This window comes from Anas acuta, chromosome 8 (genome assembly GCF_963932015.1).
Source record: "Anas acuta chromosome 8, bAnaAcu1.1, whole genome shotgun sequence".
Taxonomy (NCBI): Eukaryota; Metazoa; Chordata; class Aves; order Anseriformes; family Anatidae; genus Anas; species Anas acuta.
The window spans coordinates 21,023,441-21,041,690 of record NC_088986.1 but is presented as its reverse complement, the minus strand read 5'-3'; the positions used below and the strand labels follow the sequence as shown (position 1 = coordinate 21,041,690).

Here is an 18,250-nt window from a genome sequence, read left to right as displayed (position 1 = left end):
CCCCAATTCTTGTCTCACAGAAAACAAACTGGGTCCTGCTGAGCATGTCCCTGAACAAAGCCGGGCAGGAGCAGAGCAGCCCCAGGGCTGTCCCGATGGCCGTCTTAGCCCCACAAATCACCCACTGCCCGGGTCACAGAGATCCACACCCCATCTCTCCCCTGCTCTCATCCCAGTAAGGCACCACCGTGACTGGTTTCCTGCAGAAATGGGAACTCTCATCCGCCCTGGACCCAAGAAACCTCCCTGACATGCCAAAACCAATTGAGACAAAAACAATTCCACAGAAGTCTTCCCCTTCGAGAACTTTTATTCAGTTACAGCGAGCAGAAAAACAAAAGATAAAAAGCATTCACATCTCGCCAACTCCACTGCCCGGAGAACTCTGCACAAGCTCAGCTGTTCCATCCTTCCCTGTTAGGAGGCAAACGCATCTGCTACAGCCCCGTGGCCTTAACGCAGGACCAGAAATGTCCGGCAACTTCGGGCACTCCCCACAGGGTTGTACAGCCGCTGCTCACAGCATAACCCCCAGGGCTCTCAACCTCTCTGCTTCACTAACTCTGTCCAGTTCTTTCCTAACAAGAAACGGCTTGGCTTAATCTTGCTCTGTACAGTTCTAGCCCTATCCACATCCCAAACCATCTAAACCAACTAAATGCTGAAATTCCAACAAAGCAGTCATTCTTCCCTCATTGGGTCTCAGGGACAACTCCCCCAGGCCTGAGCTGTACAGAGCCCTGCCCTGGGCAGTTTATTCCTCGAAAAGGAAGTCCCTGCCAGCCCCAAGAAGTGCCCCAGCTCACTTTCCTCTCCGTGGCCTTCCACAAATGCTCTGCTTGCACGATGCCAGCGTGAGCCGTGCTCAGCCCCGGCGCTGTGAACACCCTGCAGGACAACACGGTCCTGGGCTGAAGGTTGTCTTCGCATGAAAGCCACCAATGCTTTCGGAGGCCAGGACGTCTCAGCCTCTCCCTCCATCCCCAGGCATTACATGCAAAATATTGTTTGTGCTGGACACCAATGATATTATCATCGCTCTGTTAAAAAAAAAAAAAAAAAATCACTGAAGACCCTGAAACAGAGAGGCTAGAGAGGCCAGACTAAAACAGCAGTCGTGACTGTAGAAGCCAACACATCCAGCTTGTTCTCTCGCTGCCTTCTTCCTTACAGACCTCATTTGACATCTGTAAAATGGGATTCCTGAGGCTTTGTATTTGTGGCATCCTAATTCATCCCCAAGTCAACGTCTTTGTCTTAAGGAAGGAAGTTTCTTCTTGGAGGTTAGCGGCACTTCGACCAACAGAGGCATGAGCTGGCATACAACCACCCCTCCTAACAGCAAGGATTGTGCAAAAGCACCCACTGTGATAGAAACAAAACAAAACACAACCAACCCCCTGTACACACAATGATAAACCTCCCCATGCACCGAGTGAGGAATGTGTTTCCAGTTCCCCTCTCCTCACATCAGTGGACAAAACAAAATGTGATATGGAGATGTTTTTCCAAGGCACTAAAGAGCAATAAAACAACACCAGCAAAAGAAAAGCAACCCGTTTCCCTGAAAGTAAAAGTAACATGCATCACAGGCACTGGGCACATCTGAGAAGATGTCAGACTCAAGTTTTAAAAAGGATTAAACGCTTCTGAATGAAGAGTGGCAGCATGGTGATGTCGTGCTGCTCCCTGCAGCCTTCCTCAGCAGCAGCTCCAGCTCTCCCCTCTTGTCACGGCTCCTTTCTCAGATTTGGGAGCCACTGGAAGTAGCCACGGGAAGTGGCCAAGCGTGCAGTAGCTGCCAGCACTGCAGACAGCGTGGTAGGAGGGACACAGAGTTTCCACGATGCCCCCTGGTCGTTCAGCCCACTGGCACTGCGCGGGACAAGTGCGAGACTCCCCGGAAGGTCTTCGGTCTTCGTTTTCTCATCATCTGCAAAAGGAGGGAGACAAAAGAAAGATCCACAGGGTAACTCTAAGGACGTCAGCTTAAACTGGAAAACCCATTTGTCTGGATGCTACCGAGGCATGGCGTGAGGATTTCCTACTGCACACCTTCTGAATGAGCCCTGAATACAGCACAGCCCGAGAGGCTCTCCCCCTCTCCTCCCATCGCTCTCCCCTATTTCCTCAGAGGTGGGAAAGCAGACATGAAGTAAGTGGGTCCTATCTGGAGGACTGAGGCCTCCATTACACACAAACAGCTCTGTTTCAAGGAATGAACAGGCACCACCTTGGGCATGTCACTTAATTGAGCTTGTAAATTGGGCAGCTTTCACGTGGGGGATGTAAATTCTTTCATCATTTTGAAAACGAAAGAACATCCCATCTTGGATCTTATAAGGTTAAAAAAAAAAAAATGCTCTTCTCCATTACACCCGGGAGGAGATCCTCTTGTTATGAAATGAACACAGGGTAATATAGGGAGTGGAGAAGCAAAAACTTCACCATTAAAAGAAGCAAAAGTCCAGGAAAGACAAAATTAACAGAGAGAAACAACTCTCAATTCATTTGTTCCCAAGAAACACTCAGAAATGCATCCTGCTGCACAAAGTTCAAGCCAAAGCATTGCATCCAGCCATTTATTATTACTACTTCTCATCCCAAAGAAATGCCAACATTTCCATCTGGTCTAGCAAACAAACAGCACCAGTCCTAGGATACCTTACATCGCCTGCAAGACTCACAGCACAGTAAGAGATTGCTGAGCTTTCCTCTACCTTAATTCTTACTGACAAATCTATTCGTACTGTTACGGTTATCCAGCATAAACGGTGTTGCCATAAGTAGAAGAGAAGGATGCAGAGCTTCATGAAGCTCAGTCTTGCTGGAAAATTCTTCTACGTTATTAGGGTCATCTTGGCTCACGTCTGCTGGTTGCTTGGCACAGACGAAGGAGGTGTAAAAGTCTTCCAGTGACTTGAAGACAACGGCAGGCTTTGAGGACTCTTCAAGAAGTTGAGGTGTCTGCAAGTGTATAAAAGAAAAAAAAAACACCAGCCCTCAGGAGAGGGTGTGATTAGCGCACACTTGGTTCATTAGCAACCCTGATCTTTGTTATCCCTCAAAGTCCATTAACAAGTGGAATGTCAGCAACAGGATTTTTTTTTTTTAAATTACAGTTACTCACAACCCTGGCCAAAGGGCAGCTCCTCCTGCACAACAAGCTGAAAAGACTGACAGATTATTATGACACAGATCACCATGTCTTAGCAAAGATTTACAGCTGGCTCATCTCTCAGCAGCCCCACGCAGAACAAGTGACAGCAATTACAGAGGGAGTTTCTCCACAGGAGTGGGAACTGAGTCAGAGGAAGTTCCCCTGCATTTTGAGTTAAAAATGCCAATTAAACTTAAATTCCCGAGATGACCACCCATGTCTCTGTCACAAACTGGGATTGGAGCCAGTGTTTCTATTACTGATTCAGCATGAAGGGGAAAAATAGTGAAACAACAGACAAGCAAGAGTGCAATTCATTGTGCCCAAATGTAGCTGCTCAGAGATTAGGTGCCTGCTCTTCCAGGCTTCTTCTGGTATCAAGGCAGCAGAAGAAAGGCATCCACCTTCAGAAGAGGTCCATTGGTGAGAGTGTTCAGAGGCTTAGCCCAGACCAAAGTGATTTTTACACAAGTAAATTTAAATGGTTTAAATTGGCTGCTCACAAGGCGACTGTGAGAAGCTCCTGGTGCACCAAGGAAAGCTACAAGGCTGGACAGCAGATGTTTAGAGCTGACAGCATAACAACACAATCATTTGAGTGACAGGCATCACCAGAGTTCAATTAACCAGTTACTCAGTTTGATATCATCAGCCCACTGAAAACTCTTACCTAACATGCAGTGAAAAATGATGTTAGAACAAGGAAAAGAAACAACATTACAAGATAATCATCTCCTCTTGCCACCCACACTGCTCTTGTGGGGGGACTGGCAGTGTCACTGCCACTTCAGGGCAAAGCAGGAACATTCATGGTCCAAGGGTGGACGATGCAAGTGTCTACTAGTACTGGAAAAAGAATGGAAGTAATTCAGAAAGAGGCTATTTATAAAGAAAGAGAGAAGAGACAGAATTCCTTAGAGTGCTGTGAATGGCAAGAAAGAAGTAAGGCAGTATCTACGCTTCCTCCTGATTCCCACAGTTACCACCATCACCATTAAAAAGGAAAGCGTGAGCAGCAAAAATTAGAAATGGGGGAGTACCACCTGGTGATGCTGCAAGTGCCAGAGTTCTACAGGGATGAAGAGATGAGAAGGATTCAGAGAAATGAAATCCTTCTGTTTGTCATCATAACCAGCTGACTGGAGCACATTTTCCCCTAATATGTACACGTAGGATTTAGTTTTCCATTCCACAGTCTTCCTTAAAAGATTTTCTTGTCACTTTTTCTAAAGCACTTAACAGAGATGACAGCCAGGGACAGACCATGTGCCCATGACTTCTGTGATCCAGTGAGGAAATTCCTATGCTTCTAAACACACAGTTTGACATTTGCAGGGGAATGTTTAGGAGTGAAGAAGGGCCAGGTTTGATCCATGAGGTGCCGAAATTGTCAGTCATGCATTTCACTTGCGTGTCAAGGTATTGGGGAAGCCAGCATAAAATCAGTGGCATCAGAAACAAGAACAGAAGGCAAACGTACAGCTCTGAGCCCATGCTAACAGCCAGTAGTTATTTCATTGCTAGCCACTTTAAAAAACATTAAAGCAAACAAAGCATTCTTCAAATAATCTAAAAGCTAAAACAACCTCCCCCTAACAGCAGCAGCTGTGAAAAATGCCCTTACCTTAGCTACTGCCACAAGCTCTGTGGGAGTTTCCTTTCTCTCTTCCTGTACAAATTCAGGGTCTTGATCTGTTGTTCCTGCAACGTTTACTTCATCTGGAAGTGGCTGCACATCTTCCCATTCCTCCTCAGCAGAGGAATGGCACTGCTACAGAGGAAGACAAAACAAGAAGAGGCACAGCCAGTGGGGGCAGAAGAAAGCAGGAAGCAAATCCAAAGGGCAGCTTACTGAGCAAGCAGACGATGCCACTCTGACAGATTAACGGAGAGAAATGCAAAGGAGCCTTTTCTGCTCTGCTCAGAAGTTTTTAATGTTTCTTTCTGGAGAAGTTTTGGCAACTTGGAGAAAGAACATTCAAAGAAAGGCAATAATGTGATCAGGGAACTAGCTGTCACCTTAACTTCTTTCCACCACCACAAAACGTATTTCTTGAATAAAACTGTACTTGCAAAGGGACACCTCCCAGTTCTTGCAGCCTTCTGAGAAACCTCACCATGAAGACATGACCCAATCTAACAGAGCCGGTACAACAGTGTCCAACCTTTTTGCATTTAAGTGGGGACAGGACAAAACTTCAACACTCGTGCATTCCTCTAGTCCCCAAGTTGCCAGCCATGCCTGCCATTTACACCCGGTTATAGTTAACTAGTGAGCATACTCCCAGATTTTTCCAGTAATACCCCCCCACCCCACAAAAACAAACCAAAAAAACAAACAAACAAGAACACAGTAAACTCAGATTTGCAGAGTCTTGATCACACTAATTTCTTCCAAAACTAGGAATTACAACATTGGCTTCGGACCTTCAGTTCAGATGATATATCAAGTTTTTGGCAGCGGAAGACCATTAATAATCAAGATATACAACTTATATACAGTTTCTCTAGCACACAGACTTTGTCTGCTAAATCAAAGCCTCAGTAAAATGACTGCTTTACAACTCACTAGCATCACATGAGGCTTTAGCAACACTTTCAGAGAAACAACATTGAAAAAAGTCCTGGAACAGGCCCACTATTGAGCACTCTTCTGAGCACTTCAACAACTGACATTTCCTTGAAAGGTGCTTTGGCCACTGCAGCAAGGTATGTCGAGAAGAAAAAGAAAACCAAAACACCACAATATAAATAACGGGAAAGCAGAGAGTCTCCTGTAGAGAAACACTGTTTGGTTCTCATGGTACTACATTAGATTGCACTCAAGACCTGGGTTTTACCACCTGCTTAACCACTTTGTCCACCAGGTTCTCTGTTAAATATTAAAGGGCTCTCCTTTTTAATATGCTCTCAAATCAAAGGTGTACAGCAGTATCCAGATCTCGATATCATTCATCCTTAGAGTATTTTTTGAATTAAATCATAGCTGTGTACAACTCCAAAACACTCAGGATTACAAATCACTTCCTTTTAGAGCAAGCAAAACCCTTAACACAAAGAATGCTGCTAGTTTTTCTGTTGCGTTTCCACATTTGAATGATATCCTTAGTTGTTACACATCCTTTGCCAAACCCCAGAAAAACAGGAGAAAAGCACCCCACTCCTCGGCTACAGGGCGTGCATAACAGGAAAGTGTTAAGCCAAACTGAGCTCAACTGATCTCAAGAATCAGGTACTGGTCCCAGTTCTTACAAGAGTCCATTCACTCTCCCCAGGAGATCACAGAGGTCAGAGGAAACACTGACTAGACAGACTCCACAGGGTCTGCAAAGGGACCAGAGAACATGTTGCATTTCTGATCCATTTGTAATTTATTTTATTTTTTTAACATCATGGTGGTTCTGGAAAAGAAACTCCCTGAAAAGCTGCACAATATATATGTATTAGCTACACTAATACAATACATGTCGACCAACCCCTGGAGCTGATTTCATCGAATGATGGCCATGCCCTAGCCAAATGCCCACCTGGTCACACAGCTCATCCTCGTCCAGCCTCAAGCTTGATGTTTCCTTGTCTGCATCCAGAAATTCCTGCTGCAAGCAAGAGTCTGGCTCCACCAGCTCAGAATCCTCTAGCTTAGCATTGGGTTGAGTATACAAGGCTGACAGATTCAGCTCCTTGAATCCCTGGTAACAAACAACAACCCCAATAGTAAAGAAAACTGTGTTGTAACTACCACCACCACAAAAAAAATAAAAAATAATTCTAATACATTTTTAAAAACATCACAGCAACCACAGGTTGGCACCAAATTCTGGCAGAAATTGTCTTATTGCAAAAATTAACTCCCTCCTGCCCTCCAGCAACAAAATTACTGAGCAGTGCTCCACTCCCTCCCAAAACTGGATATACTCATGCAAAAACACAATTACAGGAACCAATCCCACCAAATACTCATTCTGCATCTGCTGAATAAACAATACAAGCAACCCATGCTGTCAAGCCTGAGTTTCTGCTGAGATCAAAAATCTTGGCACTACCTTTCTAAGGGTTTTCAGGTCCACAAAGTTCTTACCGTGGAGCTGAAACATTCAGGTAACAATAGAAAGGGGCCTAAATCACAAGCACTCTCTGCACTGGTTTACAACCTGAATGTCTGTCCAAGGTACAACGTGCAATCCACCATGTCTACACCACTTGACATCGTTCATTTCAGTGGTAAAGGAAGGTATTTTTAATCAAGAGCATTTTTGTAATTCAGCCTCAAATTATGGCTACCAAAACTTGCTGGAATTAGCAATGCTCAGCAAGCAATTAACATCTCTCTTAACAACCTCTCAATGCCAGAGTTTGGCCTTCTCCATAGAACACCTACAGCTATTTTACTTCTTCCTATTACTTACGAAGAGTGTGTATCAGCTCCAGATGAATCTGCAGTGCTAACAAGCTCATGAACTTCACAATAAAAACCATCTAACAGCGGATTAGAAAATTCTGAAGACAGGATAAATTTAATTTGTTTTGTAAAACCAGAGTGTCTCCGTAGCATCAGGTTTCAACTTAACCAAAAGCACTCACGATGGAGTTAGACACTGTGGGAGGCAGTCACAACATGTAAGTTACCGCTTAAACTAAAGATCTTCCTGCAACAAGCACCCAGCTGACCCTCTCCTGCCCTTCCTCTCAGCAGCCCACGTATCCCTCCTGACCTGGGAAGGAATGTTCTCTCCGCAGACGTCTGCATGTCCCTGGTCCCTCAAGACACAGTGAAAGTAGACATCCTCCTCCGAGGATGTGTCACACAGGAAAAGATGCAAAATGCCATCCACGTATTCATCCACAATGCCCACAAGTAGCTTTGAGACACACAGCTTCTGGAATTGGAGGGTTGCTGCACTGGTCCACGTACCCTCAAGAAGAAACAAGAACATAAAGTTACTATAAAGAGACCAACTGCCATCACCTGAGACTTTGCCTTGCAGGCACTTCTCATAAAAGCAATTACTCTTGGTCAGGCTAGGGACAAACACAGGAAAGTCAGGCAAACAAGCTTCCTAGTGCTGAACGAAATCAAAGTACCCCAAAACCTGCAGTGCTAGTTACCCTGGGAATGTCTTTTTACCCCAAGTATTCATTTTCAAGCACAGTTCTGTGGCATTCAATAATGAGTTTACCACAGATGTCAAAAATGCCATTGTGTAGGGCTCTTTTGTGTATTCTAGTGGTTTTGTTGTTGTTTTTGCTTTTTTTTTGGTAAATTCCTTGTACCACAGGATTATGAAAGTTGACTGTTAAAAAGTTTTTAAGACACTGCTAAGCCTCAAAGCAATGCAAAATGTGAATCCTTAGCCCTCAAAAAAGACGACCAAATAAAAAAACAGAGGACAGTTCTTTTAAAATATCTTTAAACCACAGAAGTTTCAACTCTGCTCACACTTTCCTTTGGAAAGATGGTGTTTCTCAGGCTTCTTGACCAAGAGTTTTCTCAGCGCAGGCTGGCTTTATTGATTGCATCAAACTCACTTAAAGTTTGGCCACAGAAAAAAAAAAGGATTTGAACAGGGCTGGAGGTAACAAGCATTCAGAAGGACCCTGAAGAACTACTGAAGGGGGAAGAAGTGAGTTGCTTAACACAAGAAAGTCAGGGTGGAAGGGTGATCGCTTGCAGAGGTGCAGTGATGCTCCACCGACCATTACAGCAGAATTGTTTCTGTTAATATCACAAGGACATGAAAAAAATCCAACTATTTGCCCTTAACAGGTGAAAAAGTCAACCTCTACCTGACAGCTCTCATATACACATCAGTAAACAAAACTGCACGTGAACACACACCTCTATGGGTTTCACCCATGCCAAGGAACATGGGATGGCCTGAGCAGGGAGCTTCAAGTAGCACCACCTACAATATGAAACAGAGTCATGACCATTACAGCAAACAGAGCAAAAACAAGCAGACGAGCAGAACTTAACCCTCTTGGGGGTTTTAAAATTAACTTAGGAATAGAGAGGTACTTATTGGGTTTTCCATTTATGAATAAAAACCTGCAGTAGCTTTAGACAACACTCCATATCCAGAGAACAGGAACAGTAGGAACAGCAGTAACAACTGGCCCCTTATACCCTTCTAATATCAACCATTCTGTGATTCTGTCAACCATGTTTCATTTACTTACTTGAGGAATCTCAGCCAAGACTTTCGGACAATGCCTACGTTTCCATAGTCTGGGTAGAACACCTCCACTTCCTGCTCACTGACGACACGGTGGATGACAACCCGGTACCACCATTTCGAGATCATTACGCAGCAAAGCTGTCCAGGCTGTACTGAAGACTCAGGCATGATGTAACGATCAGAAACAAGTTTATTTGAATAACAGCGTCTGCAAAACATCATAATGAAAGACTGTGTTTGGTAGGATGCAGGAGACGAACGAGGAGAAATAGAGTGTTTCAGAAGAATCTTCATTTCTTAAAGTCCCAACTACACAAATTTTCAGGATTTGTTTTAGTGGATGCTTTACATCTCTGTTCTGCTGAACAGAAACTGAAATGACAATAGGAAATGCAAACTCAAACTCTAACATTTGAGCGTTCTTCCTGGGGTCCAATGAAAAGTAAACTCAGAGGCTAAATACAGTCAGTCTAGTCATTAACTTTAAACATTACCTTGACACATCACTTTTTTTTTTTTTTTTTATAAACCAGTTTCTGGAATACAGGCTACACGTATAATATTTGTCTTCAGAGTCTGTAACTACCCTTACCTGTGCCCATGGACAGAAGTGCTTACTTTGGCACACAATTAATAGGAATTGTAGCATGGCTGTGGTGGAACAGAATCCCAAACGCACAATGTAACTGACCCAAAGTCACTGATGGGATTTTGCTTTCACATGTAGATAACGACAAAGGCCTCTTTCCCATTGCTTTTTGGTTAAATGTTAGAGATCAATGTAAAAGTCTTAACTGAGCTCATTAATAGTAGCAGCACAGAAAATATGGAGGTGCAAAGGAAGACAAAAGTTCCCTTTCGTTTCCTTTCCAGTCTTTTAAGGTTTAGAACTGTCTGGGACACAGCCACGCAACTGTGAATTGTTATTAACCACATCTGCTTGCTAGCTAGCAGGAGTGGGCATTACACATTTCAGTACAATATAGGCACCTCCACTTCTTGTTATCAAACCAGCTGTGACCATACCTGCCCTATCCCCTCAGCACAAACACACACACACACACACACACACGCACCAGGCAGCAGCACTATCAAAAGGTTCGCACCTCATCTCCATCATCAGCTGCTGCAGCTTATCAGATGTTTCCCTGCTGCAGATGCGGATGTAGAACTGGCTGGGAGAGACGATGAATTCCACAAAGACTCCCACCAAGCACCTGTTCTCAAGTGGTGGCAAACTGCAAAGGCTTCGATCCTCAACAGCATCTGGAGGGATTTCTGGTGTCACCATCATCTCGTCTAGTCTTTGCGACTGCTCCAAATCTTGAGGCTACAAAGGGGTAAGAGGAAAGCGGTACTAAGATGTCTCTTCATGCACTGAACACACATGAACGACCTTTACATTTAGGTTAAAAATACAGCTCTGCTTTCCTGGGAATTGCTGAGTATCAGCAAATCCCACCAAGTTGTGCAGACTTGGATTAAAACTTCCGCTGCAATGGGAACGTTTTCACATTTTCACACTCACTCTTTCCCTTCCTTCCTTCTTCCCTCCCTCTAGAGGAAAAACAGTGGTGTATACCTTGCTTGTATTCCTACAGAGAATAAAGGAGAGGAATTGAAGTCATGTCCCCTATTTAGACAATGTTAAATGGCTGCTGCTGCTAAAAAAAAAAACAACCACCAACTCTGTTGAATTTTATCCAAAGGATGCTATTTCTATGCCCCAGGACAATGCAAGTACATGACTGAGCCAGCAAAACTATCTGAAAATGATTCAAGCAACAGAAGGCACAACACATCTCATTTTCACACTAGAGCTACTTCCCAAGGGCAAAAACAAACAAAACCTACAAATTCTGTTCCTTTCGCGCTCTGGACAAATTTGCTAGCACAGCTTATGCTTTTTGCATCATTCTTTAACTGTTGTGTGCTGAGAAGATTATTTCACTTGAACTAGTGTGGAGGGGAATCTTAATCGTACATATGCTACTTTCACTGCCTCAAGAGCTTTCTTTCAGGGCAATGAACAGTGTGCCTCCAAAGATCAGAAGTCAAAACAATTTCGTTTTTACTCATAATGAATATGCTACAAGTTAATGCTGCATTATACATCAGGCCATGTATGGGAAATGTGTCTTCCTGCACACATACCTTCACCTGTCTGCCTAATTCAACTTCAAATATTGTTTGTAACAACACTTTTAAGTCTCTTCTAAGCATTTTTTCAAGGAGGGAGGAATCTTTGCTTCTGCAGACTGAGTCATGGCTAATGCCCTTGAAATTTTTAAATTAAAATTTTGAGTAAAACATTGAGCTAAACATTGAGTTAACATTTTTAAATTAAAGAGTAGCTGAGGGAATTCTTGCCTGAGCAGCACGACCTCTAAAAAAAAAAAAAATCCACACTTCATGGAGTTCCTCTAAGAAGTGCCTGTGAGCACTGCCATTTTTGAGGAACAGTTTCGCTCCCAGAGTGCTCTTATCACCCTGGTAAGGGCACGCATGATCTTTACCATCTAGTTCACGCACTGGTAGCAACAACATTTTGGCGAGGACAGAAAACATGTACTTGAGAACAGGTTTGCAGACTAAGCAACAAAATCATAAGAAAAAAAAGAACAATACACTGTAAAAACAACACTTGCAGTACCTTGTGGTCTGCAAGACTGGCTAACTCCTTTCCCTAGGACAGACTGGCAGCTGCCACAGCGGTGCGAACGACACCTTTCCTTCTGCTCAGGATGAGAAAAGCTGCTGAGAGCAGCATCTCTGTATACTTTCCCCTTCTTAAGGCCAAGGGGATTGACTGAGCCTGTGCCCCTCATTCGTCCCTTACGAGGCTTCCATTATTAGTTCCTCGTGATAGGATATTTGGATACCTTACAGCAGGGCAGGGATCAGGTCACTTCTTTCCCCTCTACCTTGCAGCACCCTGATGAACAAGCTTTCATTGCACATACCAGCCAGCACATTCCAAGCAGCTTTCCTCCCCTTCAGGGCCTTTCTAAAACAAAATAGCAAGCTCGGCATTTCATGAGGAATAGTAGCTGTACAAGCATCTTTCAAGACCTATCCTGCTTGGGTCTTTAAACAGATTCCCACTGTGATACAATGGAACAAAAACCTAACTTGAGGTCAAGGTTACCAGGACCCTTTTTCACCCTTCAGGACGAGCATGCAGGCTTTGCTTGAATTAGGAGAATTGCTGGTGACTTCATCACACCAAACCAAATTTCCGTAAATGATCAGGGCTGACTGCCAGGGGGCACGTTTTATGAACTGCCACGCAAAGTAAAACTCGGTCACAGGCTTTCAAGTTTACAATCACACAAAACACTGAAGTCAGTAAGAATTCCTGGGACTCCTTCCTGCCAGCGCACTCCAATCCTCCGGTTGCATACAGCCACAAGATGAGTTTGGCAGAGAGAATAACTCACTGCAGGAGGATTTTCTGGAGAAAGGGAAGGCCTGAAGTGGCTCAGAAGAGGACAAAAAAAAAACCACAAAACAACAACAACAACAACAAAAAAACGGAGGGCAACAAACAAATTCACCTAAACAGGTTTGGCAAATTCAGAGCCTCTTAACTGTTCCTCTCCATCTCCTTGTAGGAAATACACTGCTAAATTCAAAACCCTCGAAATCCAATGAGGAAGATCAGGAATGGCTATAACTAGACGGTGAACAAAGCATTACTGGTTTCCTTCAGTAAGAGATTTAAGGCAAACAAAAAGCCCCAAATCATGCATACCAGGCCCCACCATTCAATCTACAGAGGAACAGGCACTCCCTGCTCCCAACCACAGGCTGCCCCTAACCACCAGGACCAAGCCCATGCCCTCAGCAAAGGTCAGCTTCAGACATAGGTGTGCTGCTGTAACCACCCACGCCTGCTAGAGCACACCTTCTTCTAACCCTCCTTCTCCGGGGAACGAAAAACATGAGCAAGGTCCCTTTCAAACCACAGCATAAACTGGAAAAATACTTCATCCTTTTATATCTTTGCAGATAATGTTATTTGGTCACTAGAACAAGCCCACAGGAATCAAAGTCTCCAGGAACCATTGTCCAGATCTCCTCTCTTGAAGGCTAACATGACTGAACAAGACACAAACCCTGCCTACAGCAGCCGAGGAAGTTTCACAGAGCTGGTCTTCAGGTTACTAAAAAGTGCAATTACAGATAAATGCATCAAAAGGCATCACTACTAGTATCAGGGAGCAAAATGATGCTTAGCTGATCTTAGATGATCTGTAACACAGATCTGGAGACCAGCGAAAAGACCTTGGTTTGGATGGCATATACATGTATAGCTACATAGCTGCCTAACATGAGTCTTACCACCTCCAGACTCACCTGAAACAGGTACTAAAATTTTTGGAAGCAGCAATGACTCAACAAGACAATCTCAACAGAAACAAAAGTACTAGAAGAGCATCTGTCCTGAGATTCAGACACAAAGAAGCTACAGGTGGCTCATCCAGCTGCTTACTTGTTTTAGGTGATCATCAAAGTGTACTGCTTGTGTTTCCAGTGGCTCTGGCTTTTCTTCTGCTGTGTCATGGAAGCTCTCTGTCTCACAGCTGGTCTCTGTCTCACAGCTGGATTCCAAGGGAGGCATCTCAACTGCAGGGGCTGCAGCAAAGACAGTAACTTGTACGTTATTCTTTCTTGGACTGATGCAGAGCTACATATTAAGCAGAAAGACAAAACATCTGAAAATGAAAGAAAGCACAGGTAGCATCTTCCTGATCTCTGGACCATTCACAGTCACCACATTCACGTATATTCACTAGAGAGGCATCATTCACTGTATTGATACATTTTAAAATAACTTCTGCTGGCGAGCATGCTAAGGGTTGAGCTAATTCCTATAATGATGCAAAAATGAATTCTCCCCAGACAAGTCGGGAATTTGGCCAGAACTGTATGGGATTTTCTGCCCTCTCTCATAGCTGTTATGGGAACACTGAGGACACCTGCAGTCTCTTCTGTAGAAAATCATAGCTGAGCCTTTCAGACTAGCACTGCTAGATTTTCAGTCTCAAAAAATGCATTGGAAAGGCTCTACTAGCCTGTGGAGCAGACATTCAAGAGATTCCTACAGTTTTGTTATCTGTTGCCTGGAATGACTAGAAATTCATCCCATGCACACTCTCAGAAAGCCCACACGCTGAAGCATCTCAGCATTCTTTCTTTCACCTGCCACCAAAAACCAGTAGCAACCTGTAGAAATCTTCCAGTAAAGGTCTCTGCTACTGAGACAACTCCCTTTTAACAACCACTTCTGCAGCACCCCACAGTCCTTCTGCACTAAGCTGTAGGGGAACTGGGACTACTACTGCAACTAGAAATGCAGCAACATCTACCTGAGACATGGCTGCTTGGCCATGGTGCTTACGAGAGCTATGTTTCAAGTTAAATAACACAGCCTCACCTTGTGGCATCTTTTCCTGCTCTGTGTCACTTGATGAGCTCTCCTTGAGGGTTAACAAGGAACCTCCTCTTGTCTGCTTAACCACAATGATATCCGACACGCTTCTGAGGACTTCAAACATGGAGAGAAACCCATACTGCGTGTACTGAAACGTCCGCCCAAAGCGTCTGGAGTATGCATTATTGAAGTCCAAGAGCAGAAGCGGTGAGGAACTCAGCAGCTCCTGGAGCTCCTTCTTCACTGCTGCTGGCAGAGCAGGAGTCCTGCCCCTTAGAGAGAAACTCTGCTGCTTCCTGAAGGCAGCTGCACTTGCCTTCTTAGCAGCACTCCGTGCCTTACTGCTTATTCTCTGTTTGGCAATCAGTTTGGAAATCTCTTTGGTGGTCTCATCTGCAATAGCTACAACAGGGGAAAAAAAAAAGAAAAAAAAAAAAGCTATTAGAACCACTAAAAGAGTAAACCATTAAAAGCTCAAAATAGGCAAATTGCTTTTTTCCACTTTTCTCTCCTTTCCACCACCAGCTTTTTCAGAGACAGGTACCTGTTTCAAAAGCAATCACACTAAATCATGGCTGGCTTCCAGCATGACAAACACTTCTCCTTTCTTTTTGCGAACTGGGCTGAATCAAATTTAACAACCAACAGTCATCCTGAACCCTCAACCCTTTAAATCCAGATCCAAGGTAGGGTGATCAAACACTTGTGTACAGGATCACAAGAGGAAAGGGCTGTGGGTTTTGCTGGTAAAACAGTAAATAACTTGCTACTCCCCTTAGCAGAATTAAGTAAGACTTCACCATAGCCTAAGAGCATCAGGATGTTGATGGACTCAAGTGTCATTTTTGAAAGGGCCTACAAATGAAACAAGAAAACTAATGCAACCAAAAACCTAAGCTTCTCTGACCACTTTACAAAACTAAGAGGTGCTACCAGTGACACTTGAGAAAGAGCCATGTTTGTGCAGCTGTCCTTCAAGTTCATCTTCAATTCTTACTCTCAGCTAGAGGCAAAAGTGTTGGAATCACACCATAAAGCGGGTTGGAAAGCACCTCTGGAGGCCACGTGGTCCAAGCTCCACAACTCAAAGCAGGACCGATACCAGACCTTTGCTCACCTTCTTCATCCACTGCTTTTCTGTGCTCTGCCACTCAGCCAAACAGCAAACAGCTGAAACAGAAGGGATCCCTGGACAGGGGGCCTTCAAAGCATCCCAGACAATGCCAAAGTGTCTCGTATAGCCCTCAGCACCTGCAGAAGCAGGCAGTTACAGCCTGGTTTTGGCTGGGCTCCATGTGACAGAGTATATCCAGGCGAGGCCTCCCTTGAGAGCAGCCCAGGTGCTCCCCATGCCTTTTAACAGCCTTTTCTTGTTTTGTAGGGCTCTACAAAAATAACATTTCACTCCTCCCAATCAACTTTTTACACCTACAGCTATTTCCATAGCTCCTCCCCAAAGCTAAGGAAAATTAGAAGTCTTCTTTAATACAAACTAAGCTTCCCTCCCTTGGGGCCAGGAAAGGAAATGTTTACAGCTTGGCCCAATATGCCTTACCCCTGATTATGTTCCTGCTGAAGCCTGCGTTTATGGGAAAAGTGGAGCTTAACAGTTCTGGTGCACCCACAAGAGACAAAACTGAATTAAGTGCAGAACGTAAAATGTACAAAAATTAGAAACATATGTTTTTTTTCAAGAGGAAGGCACAGAAAAACATTACAAAGTAGACTGAGATCTAGGAAAAAAACATCAAAGACAAGGAACAAAACAGTAACGTGAGGAAGAGTAACAGAGATGGGACCCAGAGCTCTGGGAACGCACCCAGCAAACCCTCAATATTTTGGGGCATCGCCTCCTCCCAGCGCGCGGTGCCGAACACCCTGCGAGGAAAGGAAGCCTCACCTTTGAGGACAATGCTGCCCTTGCCGTTGGGACAGACTCTGACAACTTTGGGCATCTCTGCCACCAGCTCCATGGTGGATCGGAAGCCCAGGTCGCGCAGGGGGAGAGGCCTGCCCACCATGGCCGCGTACTCCTGCTCCAGCTGCTCGGGGCTCAAGCCCTGCTTGGCAGCCATCAGCAGCGACCTCACCTCCTTCTGCAGCACCTCCATGAGCCACCCCTGCTCGCACTGGGAGACAAAAACAAGCAGAAAACGCCTCACAGCACGGGGACAGTGGCTGCCCAGAGGCAGGGAAGAGCCTTTTTTAACCACCTCACACCCGCGGGGCAGCGGTACAGGCTCCGCTCCCTCTGCCCGCTCCACCACCCCTGCTAACCCCACGACGCCGCCGCCGCCTCGCTCCCCCTGCGCCTGCGCGCTCTCCTTCCCGCCCTTCGGCAGTGCGAGGGCGGGGCCGCGCTGGGCTGAGGGGCGGCGGCCGCCATTTTCCTTGGCGCCGCTCTGTGTGGGGGGGTGTCCCTCCCTCAGCCTCCGCCAGGAGGAGCGGAGGGGTTAGGTGCGCGTGGCTTCTGACAGGAAAAGTCAGAGCTGCGGACTAAAAAGTTCCAATTTCTTGAAGAAAACAATATTTAAACCCTAATGACAATATTATTAAGGGTGGCCTTGCGTGTTTTAGTCCTGTGTGAGAGGAGAATCTGTGGTGGAGTGCCTTTCCCAAGGCTAACGCATCATAAATTGTATTGCAGTAGCTGTTTTCGAGGTTACTTAAGAAACTTGCTTGAGGATCTGGTTGATTTCCACCCAGGGATATATTTCAGGGTGACAATGGGGACTAAAAATAGAGGTTTCAGGATAATACTCTGCAAACCCACCTCAGCACATGACCTCAAAGCACCTCCTTGGTCCTGAGGTAGCACCCCAAAGTGCCCCGCAGGGACTGAGGATTTAGGAGTCATTGGCTGAAAGAACGTCAGACACAACCAGAAAGCTGCAGGGCTTTTTAAGATTTAAAGAGCCTTGCGGAGCTTTTGGAAGTAAATGGGCCAGAGTTTGTGCTGCCTGGCCAAAACCAAGCTTGAGACATTGTTCACTGCTTCTTAAACCACCTGCACTTCCAGCAGCTGAAGACTGTCTCCACCTCTCTGAGTGTTAAAAGTAAAACAAGTCTCTGGAGCATCTCCAAAGCAAATACAGGCAGTATGAATTTATTAATTACAGCCTATTTGCACCCAACTTTTCTCACCATCCATTAGCCCTCCACATTCATCACTCCCCCAGTGACCTGCTGATGAGGCACAAAGCATGACAGAGCAGAGAAAGCGACGAGCTGGCACTTCTGCCATCCCTGCCTCTAATATCTTGACTCTGGGCAGGCCAAAAGCCTCCAATAAGACAGGAATCTGTGAAAAAAACAAGAGCAGCACCTCCCCGACTGTCTTCCGGGCTCCCTCCAGCAGCTCCTCCGCATAACATACCTCCCTGCCAGAGGCCAAGTGGGAAACCCTGAGCTCAGCACTGCCTGCCTGACGGGGAAGTCACGGCTTTTATGTTCCAGCCTTGTCTTGCTGTAGTGTGA

The 18,250-nt window shown here is 45.1% G+C and overlaps 1 protein-coding gene across 3 annotated transcripts; it reads right to left on the bottom strand.

Annotated features, from left to right (window-relative positions):
• Positions 1 to 292: 292 nt before the first annotated feature.
• Positions 293 to 17,026, bottom strand: TDRD5 (tudor domain containing 5). 3 transcript variants are annotated; one of them, XM_068690711.1, is made up of 11 exons: positions 16,674 to 17,026; positions 14,777 to 15,175; positions 13,832 to 13,974; positions 10,443 to 10,666; positions 9,338 to 9,544; positions 8,997 to 9,063; positions 7,873 to 8,073; positions 6,688 to 6,849; positions 4,785 to 4,931; positions 2,751 to 2,967; positions 293 to 1,933 (listed from the first exon to the last, which is right to left on the bottom strand). In XM_068690711.1, the coding sequence occupies exons 1-11, from the start codon at positions 16,882 to 16,884 to the stop codon at positions 1,731 to 1,733; spliced, it is 2,181 nt and encodes a 726-aa protein (XP_068546812.1). In that variant the 5' UTR covers positions 16,885 to 17,026; the 3' UTR covers positions 293 to 1,730. The 3 variants fall into 3 exon arrangements, with proteins under 3 accessions (XP_068546812.1, XP_068546813.1, XP_068546814.1); XM_068690712.1 differs by having other exon boundaries at positions 4,785 to 4,928; XM_068690713.1 differs by having other exon boundaries at positions 1,796 to 1,933; positions 2,721 to 2,967.
• Between the last annotated feature and the right edge of the window lie 1,224 nt (positions 17,027 to 18,250).